This window comes from Motacilla alba, chromosome Z (genome assembly GCF_015832195.1).
Source record: "Motacilla alba alba isolate MOTALB_02 chromosome Z, Motacilla_alba_V1.0_pri, whole genome shotgun sequence".
Taxonomy (NCBI): Eukaryota; Metazoa; Chordata; class Aves; order Passeriformes; family Motacillidae; genus Motacilla; species Motacilla alba.
Genome location: NC_052046.1, coordinates 63,086,252 through 63,107,441, shown reverse-complemented (window position 1 = coordinate 63,107,441; position 21,190 = coordinate 63,086,252). Strand labels below are relative to the sequence as shown.

At 39.1% G+C, this 21,190-nt stretch overlaps 1 protein-coding gene across 15 annotated transcripts in view; it reads right to left on the bottom strand.

Moving 5' to 3' along the window:
* Positions 1-21,190, bottom strand: part of ARHGEF28 (Rho guanine nucleotide exchange factor 28) — a 124,230-nt gene that overhangs the window by 48,923 nt on the left and 54,117 nt on the right. For 12 of the 15 annotated variants that reach the window (XM_038125501.1, XM_038125500.1, XM_038125502.1 and 9 more), the window contains 3 exons: positions 5,902-6,032; positions 3,066-3,367; positions 435-579 (listed from right to left, as the gene is read on the bottom strand). In XM_038125501.1, coding sequence (XP_037981429.1) covers positions 435-579; positions 3,066-3,367; positions 5,902-5,952 — 498 coding nt within the window. In that variant the 5' untranslated portion in view covers positions 5,953-6,032. Of the gene's footprint in view, positions 1-434; positions 580-3,065; positions 3,368-5,901; positions 6,033-13,744; positions 14,101-14,138; positions 14,977-21,190 lie in introns of those variants that run through there. The other 3 variants (XM_038125505.1, XM_038125496.1, XM_038125506.1) reach the window with 3 other exon arrangements.

The following is a 21,190-nucleotide window of genomic DNA, read 5'->3' as shown; positions in this document are numbered from 1 at the left end:
TCAATGGACACCCTAACTGAATTTCCCTGAGTGCAGACATTGTTTCAAAACAGGCAGCAGGCCAGTTTTACACTTTACAAAGCATTACTCTCTCACATAACTAGAGCTGGTTAAACATTTTCACACTAAATATATTTTGGTTAAAAAATGTTGATTCACTGAACCTGAAATATTTCCTTTGAAACACTTCTGGTAGATGGTGTGTTTTTTAAAGCTGAGGTAAATCTCTGATGGACACTTTCTTTCTATGGCAGCTGCCCAGCTCAGCCACACTTAGGGAGTTTCAGCTTCACAACTCAATGTGAGTGGTCCCTGGAGAGACTAGCACTGCCAACTGGGAACTCATCTTTCCCCTTCAGATTCAGATGTTTCTCTCACAGTTTCAATGATTTACTTAAAAGGTAAACAATTCAAACCAAGACAGGGTCAAATACCTTGGGCTGCAGACTGGTCGGTAAGTCCAATCCATCTCTGCTAGAAGCCATGGCCACTGAAGAGCTGAGGGGATGGTAGTGAACATGGGATCTGTCTGACACATCTCCACTTTCGTTGTCTACTTCAAGGTCATCGAGACTTGAACTTAAGAAGACAACAAAGTCTTTAACTTCCCTGAATTCGTCACAGCAATTTACTTCAGCCTTAATGCAATAAGCAAAGATACAGTTGAATCCTCTGACCAATGGCAGCCCAAACCACCAAGATTATGTCAGGTGAACCATGCCCTGAGGTGTCTCTCAGGTCAGCAGCTACCTGGTCAAGGTAGTTAGTTTCCCTGTCCAGGACCCTCTGACACAGTCTCGCAGATCTACCGTGCAGATACCTGCATCACCCATGATCACGCACACTCCCACCACAGCCAGCCACCTCTGGATCATGAGTTTTAGACACATGTTCAGCATCTCCAAAAAAATGAGATTTTTTGTTCCAGGCATAAACCTGTCTCACTTCAAAGAAGATAAGGAGAACTCAGACAATAAGGGGAACTGAGAGAACTACCTCAGATTTCAATATACGTGAGTATAGATGGATATTATGTACGTGTGTGTATTTGGAAGATATGACATGGCTGTTAACAGACATATTTTTATCTATATCTATGACTTCATGACAAAAGATGGAAGAGAAAAACACCAAGAAGAGATTAAGGAGAGTCTTGAGAAGTTTATGAGGTTGAGTTCAAAAGACAAACATCTAAAAACATAGAGAGCAACAAGCAGACTGAAAAATCTCTGGCTAAATCAATATGTCAAACATGTAGAAACTATTTTATTGGAAAGGGTTCCTCAGCAGGAGATTGCACTAAGGTTGCTCAGCAGTATCAGAGTTTCCCAAGATAAGGCCTGTTACCTGCAAGAGCAAGTTCATGGTCTCTTCATCAGAGTCTGAAAGGAATGGTTGACTGCTTGCAACAGCATTCCAGCCTTACAACATAAAACTTTAAATTATGTGTGGTATTTCTAAATAGCCAGAGTTCCTACCACGGATAATAGCACAAAAATTCCTTCACACACCACTACTTTTTTGAAGCACAAATCTATCACTACTGTCTGAAACTACTTCCTTATTACAGTTCTGGGGACAATATTTTGCAATGTTTCTGAATAACAGCCCACATGACATATCAGAAACAACTTATATAAATGCATTATCAGTTACCGTCACATGTTAAAATTGAAAAAGCATACATGTCTATGTCAACAGACAAGTATCCATGACTTACTGTGGTGACTTGTCTAGGAAACTTCTCTGACATAAGAAGCTGGTGTAAAAATAGAATTACATACTACTAGTCTTATTTTATGCCTAATATATGGATCAATTACATATGTCATATGACATATTAAGGCAAATCACATGTCTCTGAAAATTTATATACACTCTCATACAGGTGTATATATTTATACACAGTTCTCACACAGGTACCTAACCAAGGTCTTAAAAAGGGTGGGACTTTCTAAAAATACATAGGATAAAAATGTTTCTGACTAGAGGCACAGGAAGATTATAGTATTCTACATGACATCCTTATAGCTAGCAAGAAAAAAAGCAAACCAAAAAACCCCCAAACAACAACACCAAAAAAGGAGTGTGAAAGAAAAACTCTGTCTGACATTTATTATATAACCTGTGTTAAATATTCCTGCTAGTGGGACTTCATAGTTGCATAAGAAACTCAAAATTAAGGTAGAGAAAATCTTATTGCCCATTTTAAATAATAATTGGCTGGCCTTTCTCTTTCTTGCTGTTTTTTTACGCAGATCTGATGCTCTATCTCCAACTAGTCCTAATGCTCTCCAACAGGTGGGAGCAAGATTCAGATTTCCTTCTGCGTAAGAAGGAATCTCATCTATTCAGAGAAGCGATAAAGCTTTTTCATCAAGAAAATTTATTGCTAAATTGTTTAATTTTTAAATTAATTGTTAAAAACCTAAGTTTAATGACCAAAATTATAGTTCCATCTTCAAAGCTCTCTGCATTTCTGAAGCCATTTGGAGGAGGGTCTTCAGACAAATGGCAGCAAACCTTGTGTACCAGCAATGGAGAAGAAAACAGTCTGAACCTGTCATAAACAGCAGCTACACTCTGCACTGTGTCTTTTTAAATAAATACCTACACAATCAGGAGTAGGCCTTCTACAGGCCTATTTAAAGACTTGAAAGACTCCCAGAGACTTCAACAGATTTTGGACGATTTTCTTAATGGAAAATATAACTGAGGAAAACCACGGTGAAATTCTGTTATCTGTCAAAAATGCCACAATGGCAGTGACAGTGAAGAGCTGACTTTTTTTTTTTGTTAAGACTATTTTCATACAAGAAATAAAGGTATAAAAGTATCCATTTGCATTCAAGATACATTTATTAAGAAGACACTTTTATGCATTAAAAATGTCTTCACAGCTATTTTATGAAAACAGATTATTAGAACAATAAATATTAGTGAAAAAAACCAGATTTCATGCTAATAATACTAGTTATTGCTTCAGATTCTGCTTCACCTTTTTAAACAGAAAGGTGGTAATAAATAATTCTTATTCTGGCCATACCATCATGTCAATTCCATACCTTCTTCTTTTCATGTCAGCATAAAGTTGGCCCCGATCCTTAATAAATCTATGGGTCTTGAATGGAAGATATGAATCTGCTACATACAGATGAGAAGGTGAAATGGCATGTCTTAATCCTGTGTTTTCTTCTTTTTTTACTGGCCTTTGACTTTCTTCATTTGGGAGATACATAAGTTGATCATTCTCCTCAAGGGAGGGAGACAAAGAGCTCTTATCCATTGGGACTGAGTTGGTAGGGTTCAGACACATTTCACTGCTGACACCATCTCCATGAATGTAGTTAGTCTTTAGGTCTCCAGCCTGCAGGTAAAAAATGAGTGCTGGTAAGAGGCAACAACAATACATATTGTCAGGAAACAAGGACCTGAGAAGTTTGCCATTTTATTTATGGCTATATGTTTTGTGGGTTTTTTCCCTATTACTTTTTACACCACATGAATGTAATGTAATTTATATGACTAAGGGATTCTAGACTTTGCATTACTTTTTTTTTCCCTAATTAGAGCAGCAATTTATTGGTATTTCCAAGTCTTCTGAATTTCTCACTCATATTTATACCTTTTATTAAATGTATTGACACAAATATTTATAGATTTTTATTTAAAAACTACCCTTAAGTTGAGCAAAAAATATGCATAATACATTAGTGTGGGAGACATATGGAAGAGAATTCAAACATTGTGCAATTTAATTTGGAAAAATCAGCCTACACATCATGCACTTTTAATTTTTCAGCACCAGTTTCCTAAGCTTTGAGATAAATATATATGACCTGGAACAGAGTTTCTCAAGGGAAGGAAGGGAAATTACTCTTATTTTTTGCCATTAAGCAATTTGGGGCCTGAAGCACCTCTCCTTTTGCACAAAGACAGGAACAGATTTGGAAATTCTATTTTCTTAGGTACAGGGATCATGATTTAGACTCTAGTCACAAATAATTCTCTGCTGACTCTGCAGAAGATACTAAAATACAGTTCACTGTTAGTCTTTTAGCTAGAGGCAACAGTCATGTAATTAGATACTGAATAATACTGAAAAGTCACATTGCCAGTTAAAACACTCAATCTCCAAAAAGCACCTGTACAAAAGAAAGAATAAAGGAAGGATTGCAAGCATCTCCAAAGCCCTGGTGTTTCTGATTACTGACTTCCTTCCTCTTTTCCAGTTCCTCTTGAGATGCGCTTTCATCCCCATCTTTATTATGCTTCTCTTAGTAAAAGACTGAAGAACTGCTGGCATTTTTACAGCAGCCCACATTTGCATTCAAAGATACAGCACATGCAAGTCTGGAAATACTTCTGTTGTGCTGTGCACATGACATGCACGAAGGTAAAATGCTTTTCCCAGGTCTTATGCAGCTGTTCCTCCCTGAAAAGTTACTCCTGTCTGGGCAGTGTTCCTCCTCAGCCAGAGAAGGACCAGAGGGACCTTCTCCAGCAGCCACTCTGGCTCCTGCTGAGTGGTGCTTAAGGGAGAATTTGGCCCCAGTCAGCAATTTTAAAAAGTAGAATGTGGCCACATAGAGCAAAGGTTAGCAACCCAAGCTGAAGGCCCCCTGAGCAATACACTTGGCAAACATCTCCATCTGTAATGGAGATGCAGTTCTGCAGCTCTGTCCTTACAACCTCGATATCGTTCAAATCACTTTATAATCCCCTGACAGATGCTCACTTGTGTCATTATTACATACATTCATCTCTTACATTCATCTGTAATACATATTACAGATGGAAAGATAGATTTATATAGATAGATATATAGCTATATTACAGATATATGTGTAATACATCAGAGGCTTTTTTGTGTTCAAAATGCACTGAAGAGATGTAATATATATTACATATACATCTGTAATATGTATTACATCTCTTCAGAGCATTTTGAACACAAAAAAGCCTCTGACTTAAAACTTCCATCTCAGCTGTCACATTAACTGGATCTGCAGTGAATGCACTGGGTGAAGTGTTTCAGGCAAGGGGGTAGGGGTGGGCAGGAGGGAAAGAAAGGGGGGAAAAATCACACTTGCAAAATCTCAGACTTCTAACATTATCTGATAATTTCTTACTCCTATATTCTAACTTTCAGGCAAGGGAGAGCTCAAAGCACAAATAAATAATCATCTTAAAGCATCACTGAAAAATAGCTACACACCACCAGAATCTGGCATCTCTTTATCTAGAACCAGCCACCACACACAAGTTGTGACCAGTCAGACTCATGCCCACATCCTAAATTATGGTATCTGAGTATGACCATGAAAGAAAGATTCCAGCTGCAACACAGTGATGTAAAATGTCACTTTAGGTCATCTCCAGTGTAGGTGACAAATCAGAAATGGGAATTCTAGTGAGGATCTCCAATATCAGCATGTTCCGTGACAGTTGTAGGACATCAGCTTCATCTTTTCACCAATGTCTTGTTTTGGTTGAGCCTGTAAGCCTCCCTGTGAGCTTATAATTAACTTCTAAAATTATCCAGCAAATTCATCTGTACTGTGAATGTACATAGGATTCAGAAATCTGAAACGCACACGAATAGGTAATATTGTTAAGAAGCACATGTTGTCTAGCTCACAAACACACAGAAGAGACAGTCTGCCTTAGAGTTCTTCCTACAGGCTAGGGAGAATAATTCCTATAATTGACTGAATCTGTAAAAAGAGACCTCATATAAAGGTTACAAAATATAGCTGAGAATAGTAAGATATTACTGGTTTTAATTTAAAATTTTATTAATTGACAGCACTGCTGACAGATCCAGAAGATCCTACTATTATGTAACTAAATTAACAGAAGATGAAGAAAAATTAGCCATAAATTCAAATATAAGCTTACTTGGTCTACTACCATGCAGTTTGCATATACTTCATCACTTCCACTTAGCATGGGAGAAAGTCTGGTTGCAGCAAAGAAAGTATGGGCAGACTTCAATTTCCTAAGAACATCAAGGGTAGAGTGTCTGTGCTCTGGAAAATAAAAAGTATGGGAAATTTTCCATTAAATCTCAAACCATTTCCTTCTCATGTATATATATTACCATAAAAATGGCAAAGTTAAGCATTAAGAACCAAATCTTAGCATTACAATTTGAGTAATATTTGTGCGACCGCAGCAAAATGTACTCATTTCATAACTGCCCAACATTTGCTATATGAGCCAGGAAGCCTACAGCTGACAAGACTCTCAAGGGTACCACAGAATCATTCACATAAATAAAAAATAAATGTTCCTTTGTATTGGTAGCAAAAGCTTCTATTTTCCACCTAAGTAGAACTTTGCAGAGATTTGTGGTTGCAGAAGAACATAGGACAAGATTTATGGGCTGGGAAGAATTATGCATGATCCTGCCTATACATTAAATACCTGACATCTGATACATTAAATAAATGAAATACAGTTCAATTACAATCAAATAATGATTCTCCTAAAGCATTCTGCCTACTGGCAGCCACATAAATACTAATCTTAGACCAAGGAATCAGATTAATGTTCTTAAAACAAAACCTAACAAACAAACAAAAAGCCAAAATTAAAATAAAAACCAATAAAATTGCAAAAGAGATATAAATAAAATACCACTAATACTGTCTTTACAGAGTGACAGCAATCAAGCAAGACTTGATCCATGAAGAGGATGTTTAGGATGAATACTGCATCTGATCTGGTTTTGAACAGTTTCACCAGAAATCACTAACAGAAACCCAGAGTTTAGTTTCGAAAGCGTGCTCATGACTACAAATATTAAAAAAAGCTGACAGGCTGTGTATTTTATGCCTTTAAGCAACAGAAATCCTGTCCTGCAGGCCCACTTCTCTTAAAACTGGCTATAAGAATGAAGAGCACGTACCAGTCCAGCATTTGAGCTGGGTTATCTTCTGAATGTAAAACAAGCAAAATTTAACAAAGCACAAAACCAGGCTGTTGCACACTGTGTGAAAACAGGCTAAAAAAAAAAATCCCAGTCATAATGCAGTTTTCCTTAAAAAGCTGTAAGGCAAGCATTGCCATTGGAAGTGAATGGAGACACACTAGCATAAGAATGATGCGATAGAGGAAAACTATTGCACCCAGTAAAATATACAAAATCAAACCACTCAATAAACTTGAGTTTGTCTGTTACTGAATATTATTTTTAAAATATTTTTTATGCTGCATCAGAAATGTGTTTTCTATAGACGTGTAAAAGGAAAGATACCATTAAAGACTTTCCTCACATTATATTAATATAGCAACGTAACTGCTTTTGGAAGGTCACAGAGCCATATAGCACGGTTTCAGCTGAAAAGGAAGTTTAAAGGTTATCTAGTCCGACCCCCTAGCCATGCCCAGAGACATCTCTCATTAGATCAGGTTGCTCAAAGCCCATCCAAGATGCTTATAGGAATCAGATTGCAAGAAAATTCATAATGAAAAAAATACAACTGGATTAGAAACAATACTTATTAAGATCTGGTGCATTTGTTGCTTTGAAAAAAAAGAGTTTCAGACCACTGCCAAATCTGCAATGATACACCAAAGCTTTTATTTAATTTTAAGATTCTATCTCATAAAGCCTAAGAACAGTAACCTCTATACTTATAGAAAGATGGAAATTCCCATTTAGAAATGGCACAGTATGAATATTTGGTTTCAAGTCCTGGCAGGCCTTGTGGGATCTCATACCATTAAAACATCCTTACACATCTAATTTTGTTTCTCCATCAATGCAAGAATGTTAATATGATTTTAGTGACTCTCATATTGAGAGCTGCTAAAGCTGCAAACCATTTCCTTATGCCTGACAAGGTCCCAAAGCCTTTGTTTATAAATAATATAAAAGCATTGTTTTCTACAGCAGCTCATCAAACTCTGGCAGCTCACATCATATGGAAATGTGATTTGGCAAAATTGACAGTACTTTCTTGTGGCAAAGAAAGCTTTCCAAGGGTTGCTCTTAAACCAACAACCAGACAAAAAAGTGTCAGAGTCTCCATCACTTCTTGTATGCTTAATGCCTTTCTCAGCCTGCACTCCCTCTCCTATATAAACCCACGGGGTACAACGGGCAAGAGTGGTGTACATCTCCAGTGTTAGGCTGGCAAATGTTCAACACATACCCCCAAAAAACAGCCCAGGCATTAGGGATTCCCACATCACAGTGTAAACCTGAGCCTACGAAGTCAGTTTCTTGACTTCAGCAATAGTCCCTACCTTTAGGGCGCAGAAACCTCACAGATAAGGGGGCTGATGTGTATGTCTCAAACACCAATAGACAGACAGCTGTGGAGCCAGTCAAGGATTGTCCATAATGACATGCTGTGAGAAGGAACAGGATGTGGCTCAAGAGGTAGGGTACTACTTTTCTCAGATAAATATCCTTCTTCTGGATCCTGGAGATATGCCCAACACAATACAGCTCAGGCACAGGAACAAGATAAAGAAGTAGGCATGGACTGTAGGGGAGAGGTCAAGACAACCCAAGACCCCCAAAGCCCTCTTACCCAGTTCAAGAAAGATCTAGAAAAATGGACTGTGCATGATAACTCATTTGTATAGAAAGCAAGAAATTTAGCTTCTGGGTGTGAAAAAAAACTATTTAAATAAACATACTCCTCCAAAGCTGGGCTGTACATGAGCCCCAGGACTCTGGACACTCCACTAGCTGGATTGACATTGAAGCCAGGACTGGTGATCTCCCTTTCTTTCTCTCTCCCTCTCTTTAGTACATCTCCCTCTCTCTCCCCTCGCTTTCATCCCACCTCTTTACCAAAAGCCCACTGCTGTGTGCTTATGGGAAGACATCAGGAACTACCTTATAACAATTTACATGCCACATTGTAATTTACTACCAAAATTTTGTGGGCTCTCTGACTTTTGCCATTCATTTTGACCATAAGCATCTATAAGCATCTTGGGTGATCTCTTCCCCTTCAAGGGTGGCCTGTCACATTAGGTCTTCACAGTCACTTAGGGGACTGCAACATCCCAAGCCAGAAAGAACCCAAATCCCCCTTCTAATAACTTGTTATATTATTTTAAAATTCTGTACAAGAGTAAAAACCTAAGTAACAATTTCTGGAGAAAGATGCTGCAAGTACAAGCTATAGCTCAATATGCTACCTGCAGTATCTTCAGTCTGTAAAACCTTATTAATTATCTGCATTAAATGCCATATGTTTTCCTGGAGATGCTCCAGTTGGCCTGTGGTTAAATGTGAGATGACTAAATAAATATTCATTGGGGTTTTACATGGTAACAAATTATTTCAGGCTTCATAGAATTATGTATGTTGGAAAAGACCTTCGAGATCATTGAGTGCAATGGCAGTATGACCCCACTGTACTTCTTTACTCCCACTCTGCCCCCTCAATTTCAAACACATGAAGGAATGACAACATCAAACTAACTTTGTAACATGAGAAGTTTAAAGCCTTGCTGAATGTGAGGGAGAGCAATATTAATTACACATTGACTGTGCTAGTAACTTATTTCCACTGGAAAGGCCCACGTAGTTTAAAAAGTGACAAAAACATTGCAAATGTCCAAATCACACACTGCATTCCTACAGCTTCACTAACTGCCTCCGGCCTGCCTTGCTGGGTACAAGTGCTCTTGATCTTACAGGGACCATCAGCAGACCTTTTCCTCCAGGTTAACATAGTAGCAGGTAACAGCTCAGTGTACTGGGCACCAGCAGTAATATGCAGCAAGGCTGCATTTGCCTGAAAGATGAAGAATATTAACAAAATCCATTTTCAAATAAAGTGCCTCAAAAATCTCCCCTGGGCATTCAAAAAGGTTATTCACATTGCAGATGCAAAAATTCAGCATAGTTTGTGAAAAGACAGGACTACCAGAGCAAACTGGCAAAGGTGTCCCCAGAAGGGTTAAGGTTCTGTAAGGTATTGGAAATGGATTTCCAATACTTACTTACTAAAGTAAGAATGACCTGAATACAACAGAGAATTACCGTTGCTACTGAAACAACCTAGCAAGCATAGCTCAACAAGCTAATCCTTCTGCCCGAACTGAACACCCTCTGGCTCTACACTGTGATCACAGAAAAAGAATAAAGACATGCCTTCTTTAGAAGACCCTGTGGCTCTCTGCCATCTGCCTGATGAACAGTCAAGATAGACGTACATGTTATTTAGATGTCATGCTGGAAAGAATAATCTCCAAACATAGGTAAAATAAAAGACCTTGATCAAAGACTAACTAGGCACAAGTTCTCTACATCTTCTCTAATATTGTAAAGTTATACAGCAAGGTCTGTGTATTTTGCCAGCCACAAAGCTTATACAAATACTATAACTTTAAAGAAACACATTATCATCATAGCAGTAATTAAAAACATGTTTTATGTTGGTGAAAGAAAATGTATAGCCTTGAACGGCCCATGTCAGAAAATGGCAAGAACACAACACTGTTTTGTTTTTTTTTCCACAAAGATCAAAACTTCATTTGTTTCATGGGAGAACACACAGCAAAAGAGCAGTTATATACATCAACATGACCAAGCCAAGAGCCAGGAAAGAAATTACAAATTCCCTTCTCTAGATACAGTGAACAGTTTTCAGACAGCTCATCACATTTACCCCCAGCAATGTGAGCAGGGTTAATGTATAATCGGAAGTCAGTGAAAAATACAGACAGCTAAGCGCATGGGTCATGCAGCACTGCAGATATGCTGCTCTAAAAACAGGTCACCTGAATTTTTAGAAAGAAGTTCACAGCATGGGTCCAACTGAAATGACATGCACATCTATCGATATGCACCATACAATCAATTTCAAGGAAAGAACTGCACCATTAATTGAGGTTTCTTAGGCCTTCATTCAGCACAACTTCTCCTGACAGCAAAATTAAGCAAGTACTTGGGAATAAGCCTACATGGAGGGTAAATTAGGTAGGCTTTGAAGTGCTATTGTCATGGATGAACATTTAACTGTCTTAAATCTACAAAGTGGAAACTAAAGCACTGTGTTACCTATATACTAAACAAGGGGGATCCGGCATATAGATGCTGGAAAATAATGCCAACATGTTCAAGATGTAGTCCTAAAGTAGCCACTAAGAATAAAATCACTTGTCAATCTGACTTAGGTCTTGCTCACCTAAATGTGCGCTGTAAGAAAGTATGTTTTCAATGTAGGATTCACAGTCCTGGCTCCCTCCCTGAAAAAGGCACCTTACCTACTACACAAATGAATATACAAACAGAAATAAGTTGGTGTCTCATTTTAGAGAACAGTATTAAAAAAAAAAAAAAAAAAAAAAAAAAAACAAAAACACAAAAAACAGAAAAAAAACCAGAAAAACAAAACAAAACAAAAAAAAAAACAACAAAACAAAAAAAAAAACTTTCCCATTATATGGGATGTTTGATTTCACTTCACACCTCTGCACAAGTGGACTCAGTGTGTAACTCCCACCTCCCAGTGCAGTAAGACAGACTTTCCAGATATTCTCAGCACCCTTGAAGGTTTTTAAAGCTCACAAAAAAAGGCTGAGAGAGTCGCTTTCTCTGAGCAGGTAGGACTGTGCAGAGTAAGGACTATGCCTCGTGACAATTTCACATAAAATAACAAAATAAATAGCTTTGCTGTCTTGCAACAAGGAGAAAATCCTCTCCCCAGTCCAATCACTAAGACAGAGTCATGTTCACAGTCTCTGTATAGCCTAATTACCCTTTAAATATTCCATGCCCAGAAGCTTCAGCAGGAGGGGGCAATCTGCAATGCATGTCCCAAAGGAGAGAAGTCTGCACTTGGCTCCTGACAGACTCCAGCAGCTCAGGGGAAAGGGAAGGGCTGCACACACAGTCTGAAAGGTGCCTGAGCACCTTTGGGCCTTAAAATATGAAAACACTGATGTACATGACCGGAAGTGGTGTGTGATAACTTTGACTGTCCATTCCGAAGAGAGGGACAGTCTGCACAGCTCCCTGGCCTCCCAAGAGAAGCAACCCTAGGTCAGGATGCCAACAGCCTGATGTCCCAGAGGGGAAGGGTAGACAATTAAATTTCAAAGTCCAGAATGGCTGGAGTACCCAGCACAGATACATGATTTCATGATTTCATGATTTGTGGAGTGGCTGGAAGAACCGCTTCCTGCCAGGCACTGCAAGTCTCTTGTTCACTGAGACCTGAACCTCTGTAGGAATGAAATGCAGCTATAAGCTAGGTGCCCCACGCCTGCATGCCAGGATCAACTGGTCACGTTAAACACTTGGAGAAAAAAAACACAGATCACGAGCTTAGATCATAAGCCTGCTCTCCCCTTGCAAAGGCCTTTCTTCCACCACATCAACACACAGAATTTCAATCTGCCAAGCACAAACCAACCCTTGAACTTTACCACTGAAATATGCACAGGTACCCAAAAGCACCTTCTCGCTCCAAAAACCCCACATATAAGGTCAGCTGTGTGTACAAGCCACATGTGTTGGTATTCTATTAACAGGGATGGAAAATAAGGTGCAATACTGTAACACACAAACACCACATCTGTATCCAGTGCTTTAGAAACTGGTCGAGTATTTTAAAAAGATCTGTCTAAACAAAAGTGAATGATGGATTAGTGCACAGCTACAGCATTTACAGATAAAATAAGTCCTCCTTTGAGATGGAGTACACACAAACTGTGCAACTTGCAACTCATTTCATCTCTGTAAATTGCATGTGCATTCATACACACTGCAGAAACTCATGTGCAGTTGGGAAATTCTGGATTTCCTCATGAAAAGAAGGAAAAAGTTGAGGAAGTGCCTTGCACATTACAACATGCATTCTGTACACATTTTTCCCTCTAAACTAGGTCAGAGTCTCAGTCTGTGTAAAAATGAGTCTCTTGGCTTACTGCATTTAATGACACTGATGCATCTTACTTCTCTGATTTGTTTTTTTCCCTTTCTGAAACACAAAAAACCTCCCAATTCTATGAAAGGAAGCAGAAATCATATTTTTGCCATTATTTTCTTCATTCTTTTCCTTTGGTATGTAGTAAAAAATTTTCTTTCCTCATTAAAACTTCCAATCATAGTTTTTCCTTACATAAATTTACCGGTCAGTGTCTTTGAGCCTCCTTAAAACCCCACTTTCTCATACTGACAGTATTCATAATCCCTACCTCCCAAAGATTTCTCCACAAAGAAGGATAATGTCTAACTGTGCAAAGACAGTAAGTGACCCATTTCATTTTTTTCTTCATTCTGGTATGCTTTTTCTCATCATTAAAAAAAAAAACCAAAAAAAACCAAAACCAAAAACAAAAACAAAAACCTGTTAGTTGTTGAAACATAACTGAATTACCAAATTCTCCCTAAATGAAAATAACTGCACCCAGCAGAACTTTTTCAGCTGCTGCCATCCCATGCAGCTCCAGGGTGTCATAATTGTTCAGTTAGAGCTACACATACATCAAGAAGAGGAAAAAAAAGCTTTAAGAGAGTAAGGAAATAAAAACAATTGTAAAGAACAGTACATCATCTGGAGAAAAAAAATACTTTCTTTTTACTTAAAGAATTCCAACTCCATTATCTAAAAAAGCATTAAAAACAGTGAGATGGACTTTTGATAGAAAAAAAAAAATCTACCTCACACAAGCTGTTTATAGAGCCACCTTCACAGAAGCAGGAAATGAAAAGGAGGCAGACCTGTAAAGCAAGAGTCATGTAAAAGAAGATAGCTTTTTCTACCTGGTTTGGATGCCCTTCTTCGAATCCTCATTTTAGGTAAGGAAGGCCAAGAGTAATTAAAAGGTGAATCAGAGTCTGAGTCCATTTTTGTGCTAAATAAATAGAGAGCAGATTCCCAAAGTTGCACTGTGTTGTTCTCAATAGCAAGTCAAGCCTAAGAGTAATGTGGAATAAACGAATGGACAAAGAAGGATCAAATTGCCCACTAAACACAGGGGAGGGAGAAGCTGTAAATGTTTGCTCTCTTCAGGCGTCCAGGCATGTAGACACATCAGGCTGCAAATATTAAAGCAGAAGCAAGAAGGTTGAAGGGTGAAAGCTTTGAGCTGAGCTGCTGCATCGTGGTCCAGAGCTATTTGAAAGGTCACTGTGTGCCAGTGAATCATTAACTCACCTTTCCATTTTGATGCAAATGAAAACAATAGGAGCCAGGTAAGGAATGAGAAAATACTTCTCAAAAGCAAATAAATTATTGCAAAGCTTTGTTTCCATGTTAAAAGTGGGGGTTAGAAGATCTCAAATTAAGGTCAGGCAAAATGCTGGAACTAAGGAAGCCAAAGATGAACACCAAGCTATGAGGATTAATCAATCTGCTGGGCTCTATATCACTCCGGAGCAATACCCCTCCTCTCAGCGTTTATAATTTTGGCAGACCTTGGGATGTTGCAGCTGGAAAAGCAGTGATAACTCACTCAAAATCTGTCACTCCCATCTTTCTAGCTCAAATGAGTTTAAAACTTAAGTGTCGTGAAGAAAGATTACACTGTCATTAGAGGAGCATTTTTTCCAATAATATTTAGTCTGCACAGCAATTTCTCCTTCACACAGTCACCAAGTTAGACAGTGAATCATCAGGATTTTGTAGAGCTGGCACCTTTACAGCTCTGGTCTAACCTCACTGCAATGCACAATACAGCTAGTGACTAATTTACAACAAATCTTCCATTCTTATACAGTCTCCCTGAACAACTCATAGGCAATTAGTATTCAGTAGGAACTCATTATCCCTTCCCCCAACATCTTTATGCTACACAAACTACTTTTTTTTTGAACAGGCTTATATGTGGCTATACAAAAGCTAGTACAAAAATAACATGTCCACTGTTTCTTAACCAACTCCAGCAAACATTTCTTTTAGTTACCCCAAAATATATGTGGTTTTGTATTCCACATAAAGGAGGAGAGGGAATGAGGATCAGCTTAAATGTCAGCTTTTGGAAGATGATGACATTTGAGCTTGTTAACATTCCTTACTTCACTTCAATTATTTTTCAGGCTGCTAGGGTCTGCAGCGCTACTTCTGTATTATGTTTCAAGTGATTCTTTGATCCACATTTCAGTCAGAGATAACAATGTATTTGTTGAAGGAAATAACGCGATTCAAATGCAAATTTAATTCAAAACCCATTAGAAAAATATCCATCATATTTTCAGGGATAAAATAATTATACAAGCCCTTCATAAAGTGCACAAATTACATAAAACACAGTTGAAACACATCATTGTTCTGCCCTTCCCTTAACTGAAGTTCTGCCAGCTTTGTTAGGCCTGAAAAGAATAATTCATGCCAGACACTGGAAGACTTAGACTTTCACTTTAAATATTAGACACTCTCAGAGACTTTGTTTGATTTATATGTATAATTAACAGCCCCAGGGAATTACAACAGACAATGGAAAATACAGGGAGGATATAAATCCATGTTTTAAGCATCCACTTCAAAATATCTCCACTCCCTGGAATGTCAGGTTCAAATTGCACTGAGAAATCCCCTGGGCATACAGGAACGCAGGCACTGATGTAGTCCTTCCCACCTGCACACCACGCAGAGCACTCGCCTACCTCCCACCATGGCCACGGTTTGAGAAATGGATAGGACAGAGCATATCAAGGAAAGCCTTCCCAACTGCTCCAACAGAGAAGATTTCCCCTCTATACAGTAATTTTCCCTACACAACTGTGCTGTCTGGTTCACTGGATATATTTAAAGCCAACCAGAATAAAAGTTTTCATTTCAGACATGTACAAATGGCAGTGTTCCATGGACAAAGGGCAGTTTAAATGTAGAGAGCTGCTATAAAATTTCTCACCTTTCAACTTCATCAATTATTCTTTTGTTCTGTTTCATGAGAAATGGTAAAATTTGCTTACTTCTGTGATACCTCCATTTGTGAACATTTTCTGCAAATCTGGCTTTTTTTACTTATAGATTCAGCTAAAAGAACTCGTTCTCATTGGTCTTTCTGGACTTCTGTTTAGTTTAGGGAGGGGTGACTAGAGCTGAACAAAACATTCACCATGAGGAAATGCAGCCAATGTATTTAATGGCATTAAAATATTTTACATGCCGAGACATTTACTTTCCTGAATGACCTCTGTACACTGCATAAATGTTTGCACTGACTGCTCAATTATTACCTGTCCTCCCTTCCTTAAACAAGTCGCATTCATTTAACATTCTAACACAAAAGAGTAATTAAGATAGTTAAATAATTTTTCAACAGCAGCCCTATTATGTAATTCTCAGAGAATCCAACAACTAAATTTCTGCAGTGAGAAAACCCTGATCATGCATTCCTGCTGTTTATCATCTCTTTTTTGTCCAAGTTCTTAAGTTTTTCACCTGCACTCTGCAACCTCTCCTGAATAGGATCTTGCACGGGAATTTGACAATGCCAGTCTGAAAGTGCAGATATATTACCTACCTTAACCCCTACTTTTGAAGGGTTAATAGAATATCACTCACATTACTTGCTCTGTTTGGGCCTTGTGAAAGGCGTCCTTTTTCTTATTTGTAAAACTCCTTTATGTAACCATGAAAGATGTCATGCTGTTCTTTGCCACAAAGAAGGGCTTTGCCCTACAGTCTTTGACTAAAAATATTTTGTTTCTTGCACTTTGTAGGGTGATCCAACGCACTTTTCACCTGCCACTCCTTCCTTCCAAAGTAGTGGCATTTGCAGGCAGCTACTGCAGAGATCTGACCACTTACAAGATAAAAGGTACTTTTAGCTGGAAAATATTAACCTCTCTTTCCACTGACAAAATATTTTTCATTATATAAACCAAGGTACAGATGGGAAGATAAAGAACAACTATGGAGGTTAATGTGTATTATCTAAGGCTAACACTTTTGATAAATAATGTAATGCCTTAAATTCTTTCAACCAATGCTTTCCTAAATACATTCATAAAATCTAAATATTTTTCAGAGATAGTACAGTGTATTGTCTATTGTCAGACCATTCCTGTGGTACATGGCAAGACGGAAGGAAGCAAAGGAATGTCACCACATCCGCAGACTCCATGCAAGAGCACTGCTGCCTCCCCGCAAGAGCAGTGTACAGCTCTATGGTACTGACTGGGTGGGCTGCCTTCCCCACACACTGCTAATCCACAGCTGGCAGTTCTCTCTCTCAGGCAGAGCAGAAGGGGACAACCCTGAGCCACCATCCCCTCCCTAAATGGAGAAGGGACATATACAGGATGGAAAATGTGGTTAACGACCACTAACATAGCTGGAGAGGGTCACTTTTGGACACAGGTAGAATGAGAGCCACTTGAACAAAAGCTCTGCCAAAAACACCCTGTTCACTATGCTCTGGGAAGAATCTCCCCTGGTATTAGCAATGAAATTTACTTCCACCAGCTTGATTCTGTCCTGAGCCCAGCAGAGCCTGCAATCCTTTCCCAAAGTACATCAAAGCATCTGACAAGATAAGATGGAGTAGAAAGGGTTAGGTGATCTCCACCACTGGTGCCTGTGATCCACAGGCACATGTCGCTTGCCTACCTGCTTCACTCCATTGTTCTTACTAATTAGAGCATATCTTCCCACAGAGAGGATCAGACAATGTACCTACGCAAACTATCTGCTTTACCCTACATTCGACTTTAAAAGACTCAGCAAATATTAATTAAAGGCAACTAAAAGGAAAACATTACCAACCAGATGCCAGGCACCAAGCAACCTCCAACTGTAACATTCTATTTGCCCACAACAATGATGCAATGGCAGACTGTGGCTGTCAACATCCTCATCTCTCGAAAGATGGCTTGTCACAGACATTGGTTTTACCATTTCTCTTCTCTAGTGAAGACCAGGGTCTTTCTTATGAAAGTCTATACAGGAATAGTTGGAAAAGCTTTGCCACATCACTATTCCTTCCTTTTCCCAAATCACTGATGAACCAATCACTAAAGAATAAAGGACCAAGCCCAGATCCTTGAGATCTTAGTTGATAACCTCCTTCACCTGTTCTTATGATCCTCCTTATTGCTAAGTTTCTGATGGGAGACTCAGGCATTTTGTTTAAGGAACTGGCCCATTATTTTCTTATTCTGCAAGCAGAGGTCTCCCACAAGTAAAACAGCAGTTTGGCATTTAAACTGTTCAGCAGTGGATTTCAAATGGTCCAGGCAGGAAGACCCTGTCCATCATCACTACCCAATGTTATGGAAGTATTTGGTGGATTCCATCTCCCTCTCCCGCACCCTGTGGCAACCCTCCCACACTGCATCACCCAGAGGAGATCAGGGAAGGGCAGGGGAAGTAAGAACACAGAATTCCTTGCACTTGCATGCTTTCCTTGCAAACAGAATCACAGAACGCCAGGATGGGTCAGGTTGGGAGGGACCACAATGATCACCTGGTCCAATCTCCCTGCTCCATCAGAGTCATTCCAGAGCACATGGCACAGGATTGAGCACAGATGGTTCTTGAGTATCTTCAGTGAGGGAGACTCCACACCCTCTGAGCAATCTGTTCCAGTGCACAGTCACCCACACAGTAAAGAAGTCCTTCCTCAAATTCAGGTGGAACTTCCTGAGCATCAGTTTCTGCCCACTGCCTCTTGTCCTATTGCCTGACACCAGTGAGAAGAGCCTGGTCCATCCTATTGACATCCACCCTTTCATAACTTATACAAATTAATGAGGTATATGCTTGTTTTCCATGCTTTCAGCCCTGATGAAGCCACAGGTTTCAACAGGGTGGAGGATCATAACCATTTAGCATCACAGAGCCTCTTCCTCCCACTACAAGTTTAAAGCAGCAGAATTTGCACTCCCAGAAAAGCACAGTCCTGGGTGACTTAGGTATCAAAGCCAGGTACATTCTGACATGAGATTAAATGGCCCTGACCGTCAGCCCATAAACCTCCTGCTCACATGTCCCCCTCATGCTCTGTTCTTCACTCTTCCATTCAAACAGGTGATGACAAAACTCATCCACATTTGAGACCTTTCTTATGGTAACAAGTAGATCTTCTGTAGATCTTGTGTAGACAGATAACAGAAATAAAAGTAAAACATATAAGACAACAATACAGTACTAGAAATTTGGGGCAACTTTTCATTTACTTATTTGTGCAATTTTTGGACACTAGCCTTGAAAGGAAGACAGAACAGCTGCTGCCTTCACAGACACTCTGCTGAGAGCAGCAGAGCATCCTATCCATCTCCAAAAGCACTGTTCTAAGACACAGCAAGTTTACTGAAACACTCTGCAATCATGGCAGGCTGCAGCAAAAGCAGAGGCAATATGTGTGCACTGCCTTCCTGATTGCTTTAAGCTGGACTGCCAGTCCAAGAGTTTTTATGCTTAATTGCATTTACTTCCAAATGGATCTATCTTTTTATCATTCCCAGACAAGGCATATGGAATCACTGTGTTGCAGTAAAGCATCCAGACTGAGAGAAGACCGTGCTATCTAAATTTCTATCGACTTCCTTACTATTACCCAGCAGATACATTTCTAATTGTAAAGTAAATTACTGAATTAATTGTTGAGGTGAGGCTACTTTTTTAATGCTTTCTTTGAAAGCAGGGTGACAACTACACTTAGAACACCTATAATAATAATAATATTGTTATAAATGATAAAAATACTATGTTTGGTATGTGGTATGTGGAATATGTGGTATTCAATGAATGAGGCATTCTCCTACAAAGAGGTCTTAGCCATAGGTACCTCTTTTGAAAAGCAGCTGTTTGTAAGTGGTGGTACTTTAGCTTTGTTTCACTGATAAACTAAAAAGCAATGTACCTTCACAAATTTAAACAAAACAGCTTTACACTAACTATACTAGTACTCCAAGATCCTTGGACTATCCCAGTCTATCCAGACTGGGATAGAGAAGGGCTCAACATTTTTACAAAACTTAGGCAAGAACATGACCTGTGCCTAATACTGACTCAATGTAGCTTCAAAGAGCCCATGGGCAGACACACTGCATCATCTTGGGTTTTGTCTCAAACTCTTTGTGCTGCCCAGGTCACTCACACGCCATTAGGATTTCACAGCATTCCTCCAACCCAGACTTTTCTGATATCTGGTTCATGGCTGATGGCAGATATTTACTTTTTTTATCCTTTTTGTGAAACACCAAAATCATTGTAGGGTAGCAAGCAAGCTTGGTTTAGGATAAGCAGCTCATTAATACTACTTTCACATGGCAGCGGTCAGTATGCCCTGACTCTTGAAACAACCAGTAAGCAAAGCACATATAGAGATAATTTGCCTAAATGATCTCCTTGTCCAGTATCTATTCAGATCAAAAGACTAGCTGGGAAGCACAGAACAAACGTGGAAAGCTGGCCACTTTTTTGTTCAGTATCCTGATGAAACAAAAGATTATTTGCAAAAGCAGGAGGACTAAGGGATTAGTCTTCCTTGTTTCAGCTCCATGGAGGCCTGTGAGAGCAGGAACAGGGAGCGTGCATATTGCCTCATGTGAAAGCAAACCGAAGTTTGACTTGGACCTCGTTTCTACTAAGCTGTGCCAGTGACTTGGTTATTGAGTCTACACTCACACTGGCAGACCGTGATGCCAAAAAGTTCACTGAAGACCCACCTCATTAAAAATCCAATTTTCTATGTTTCAGGGAAGACTTCAAGGGAAGGCTGTCTCTTGAGGAGGAAGAAAGCTAAGAAATGCTTTTTTGGGTGCACTCTCAAGACTACAACTATTTACTTCATAATATATTTTTGGGTTATATTTCACATTTGTAGAGTAACTTGACATTAGATACATCCCAGATTGCTCACATATGTTAACATGAAATGAAACTGGGCAGAAGACAGGCCAAAAAAAAGGTAATTTAAACATCAGTTTTTAAAAAACACCTTTCTGGAGTGTTATTTTGTTGAGCAAATTTGTTTGGGATTTTAGGCAGAGGAATAAAACAAGTACTGGGAAGCCAGAAACCATATGTTTGTAGCTTGTTGATTTTTCTTTCTTTCTTTCTTCCTTTTGAGGTTAACTTGAATTATAATGCCTCAGAACATCAAGAGTGGAGGAAACTCCAAGCAACAAGAACAATCTTGTTTCCATGCCTAATGCTGCTTCTTTCAGATTTCTCCCTAGCTTTTTAATTAAACTCAGTTCAGGCTGTGAGCCTGAAGTGTGGAACATTTTCCCAGGAAAATGTGATTTCCTGTATCT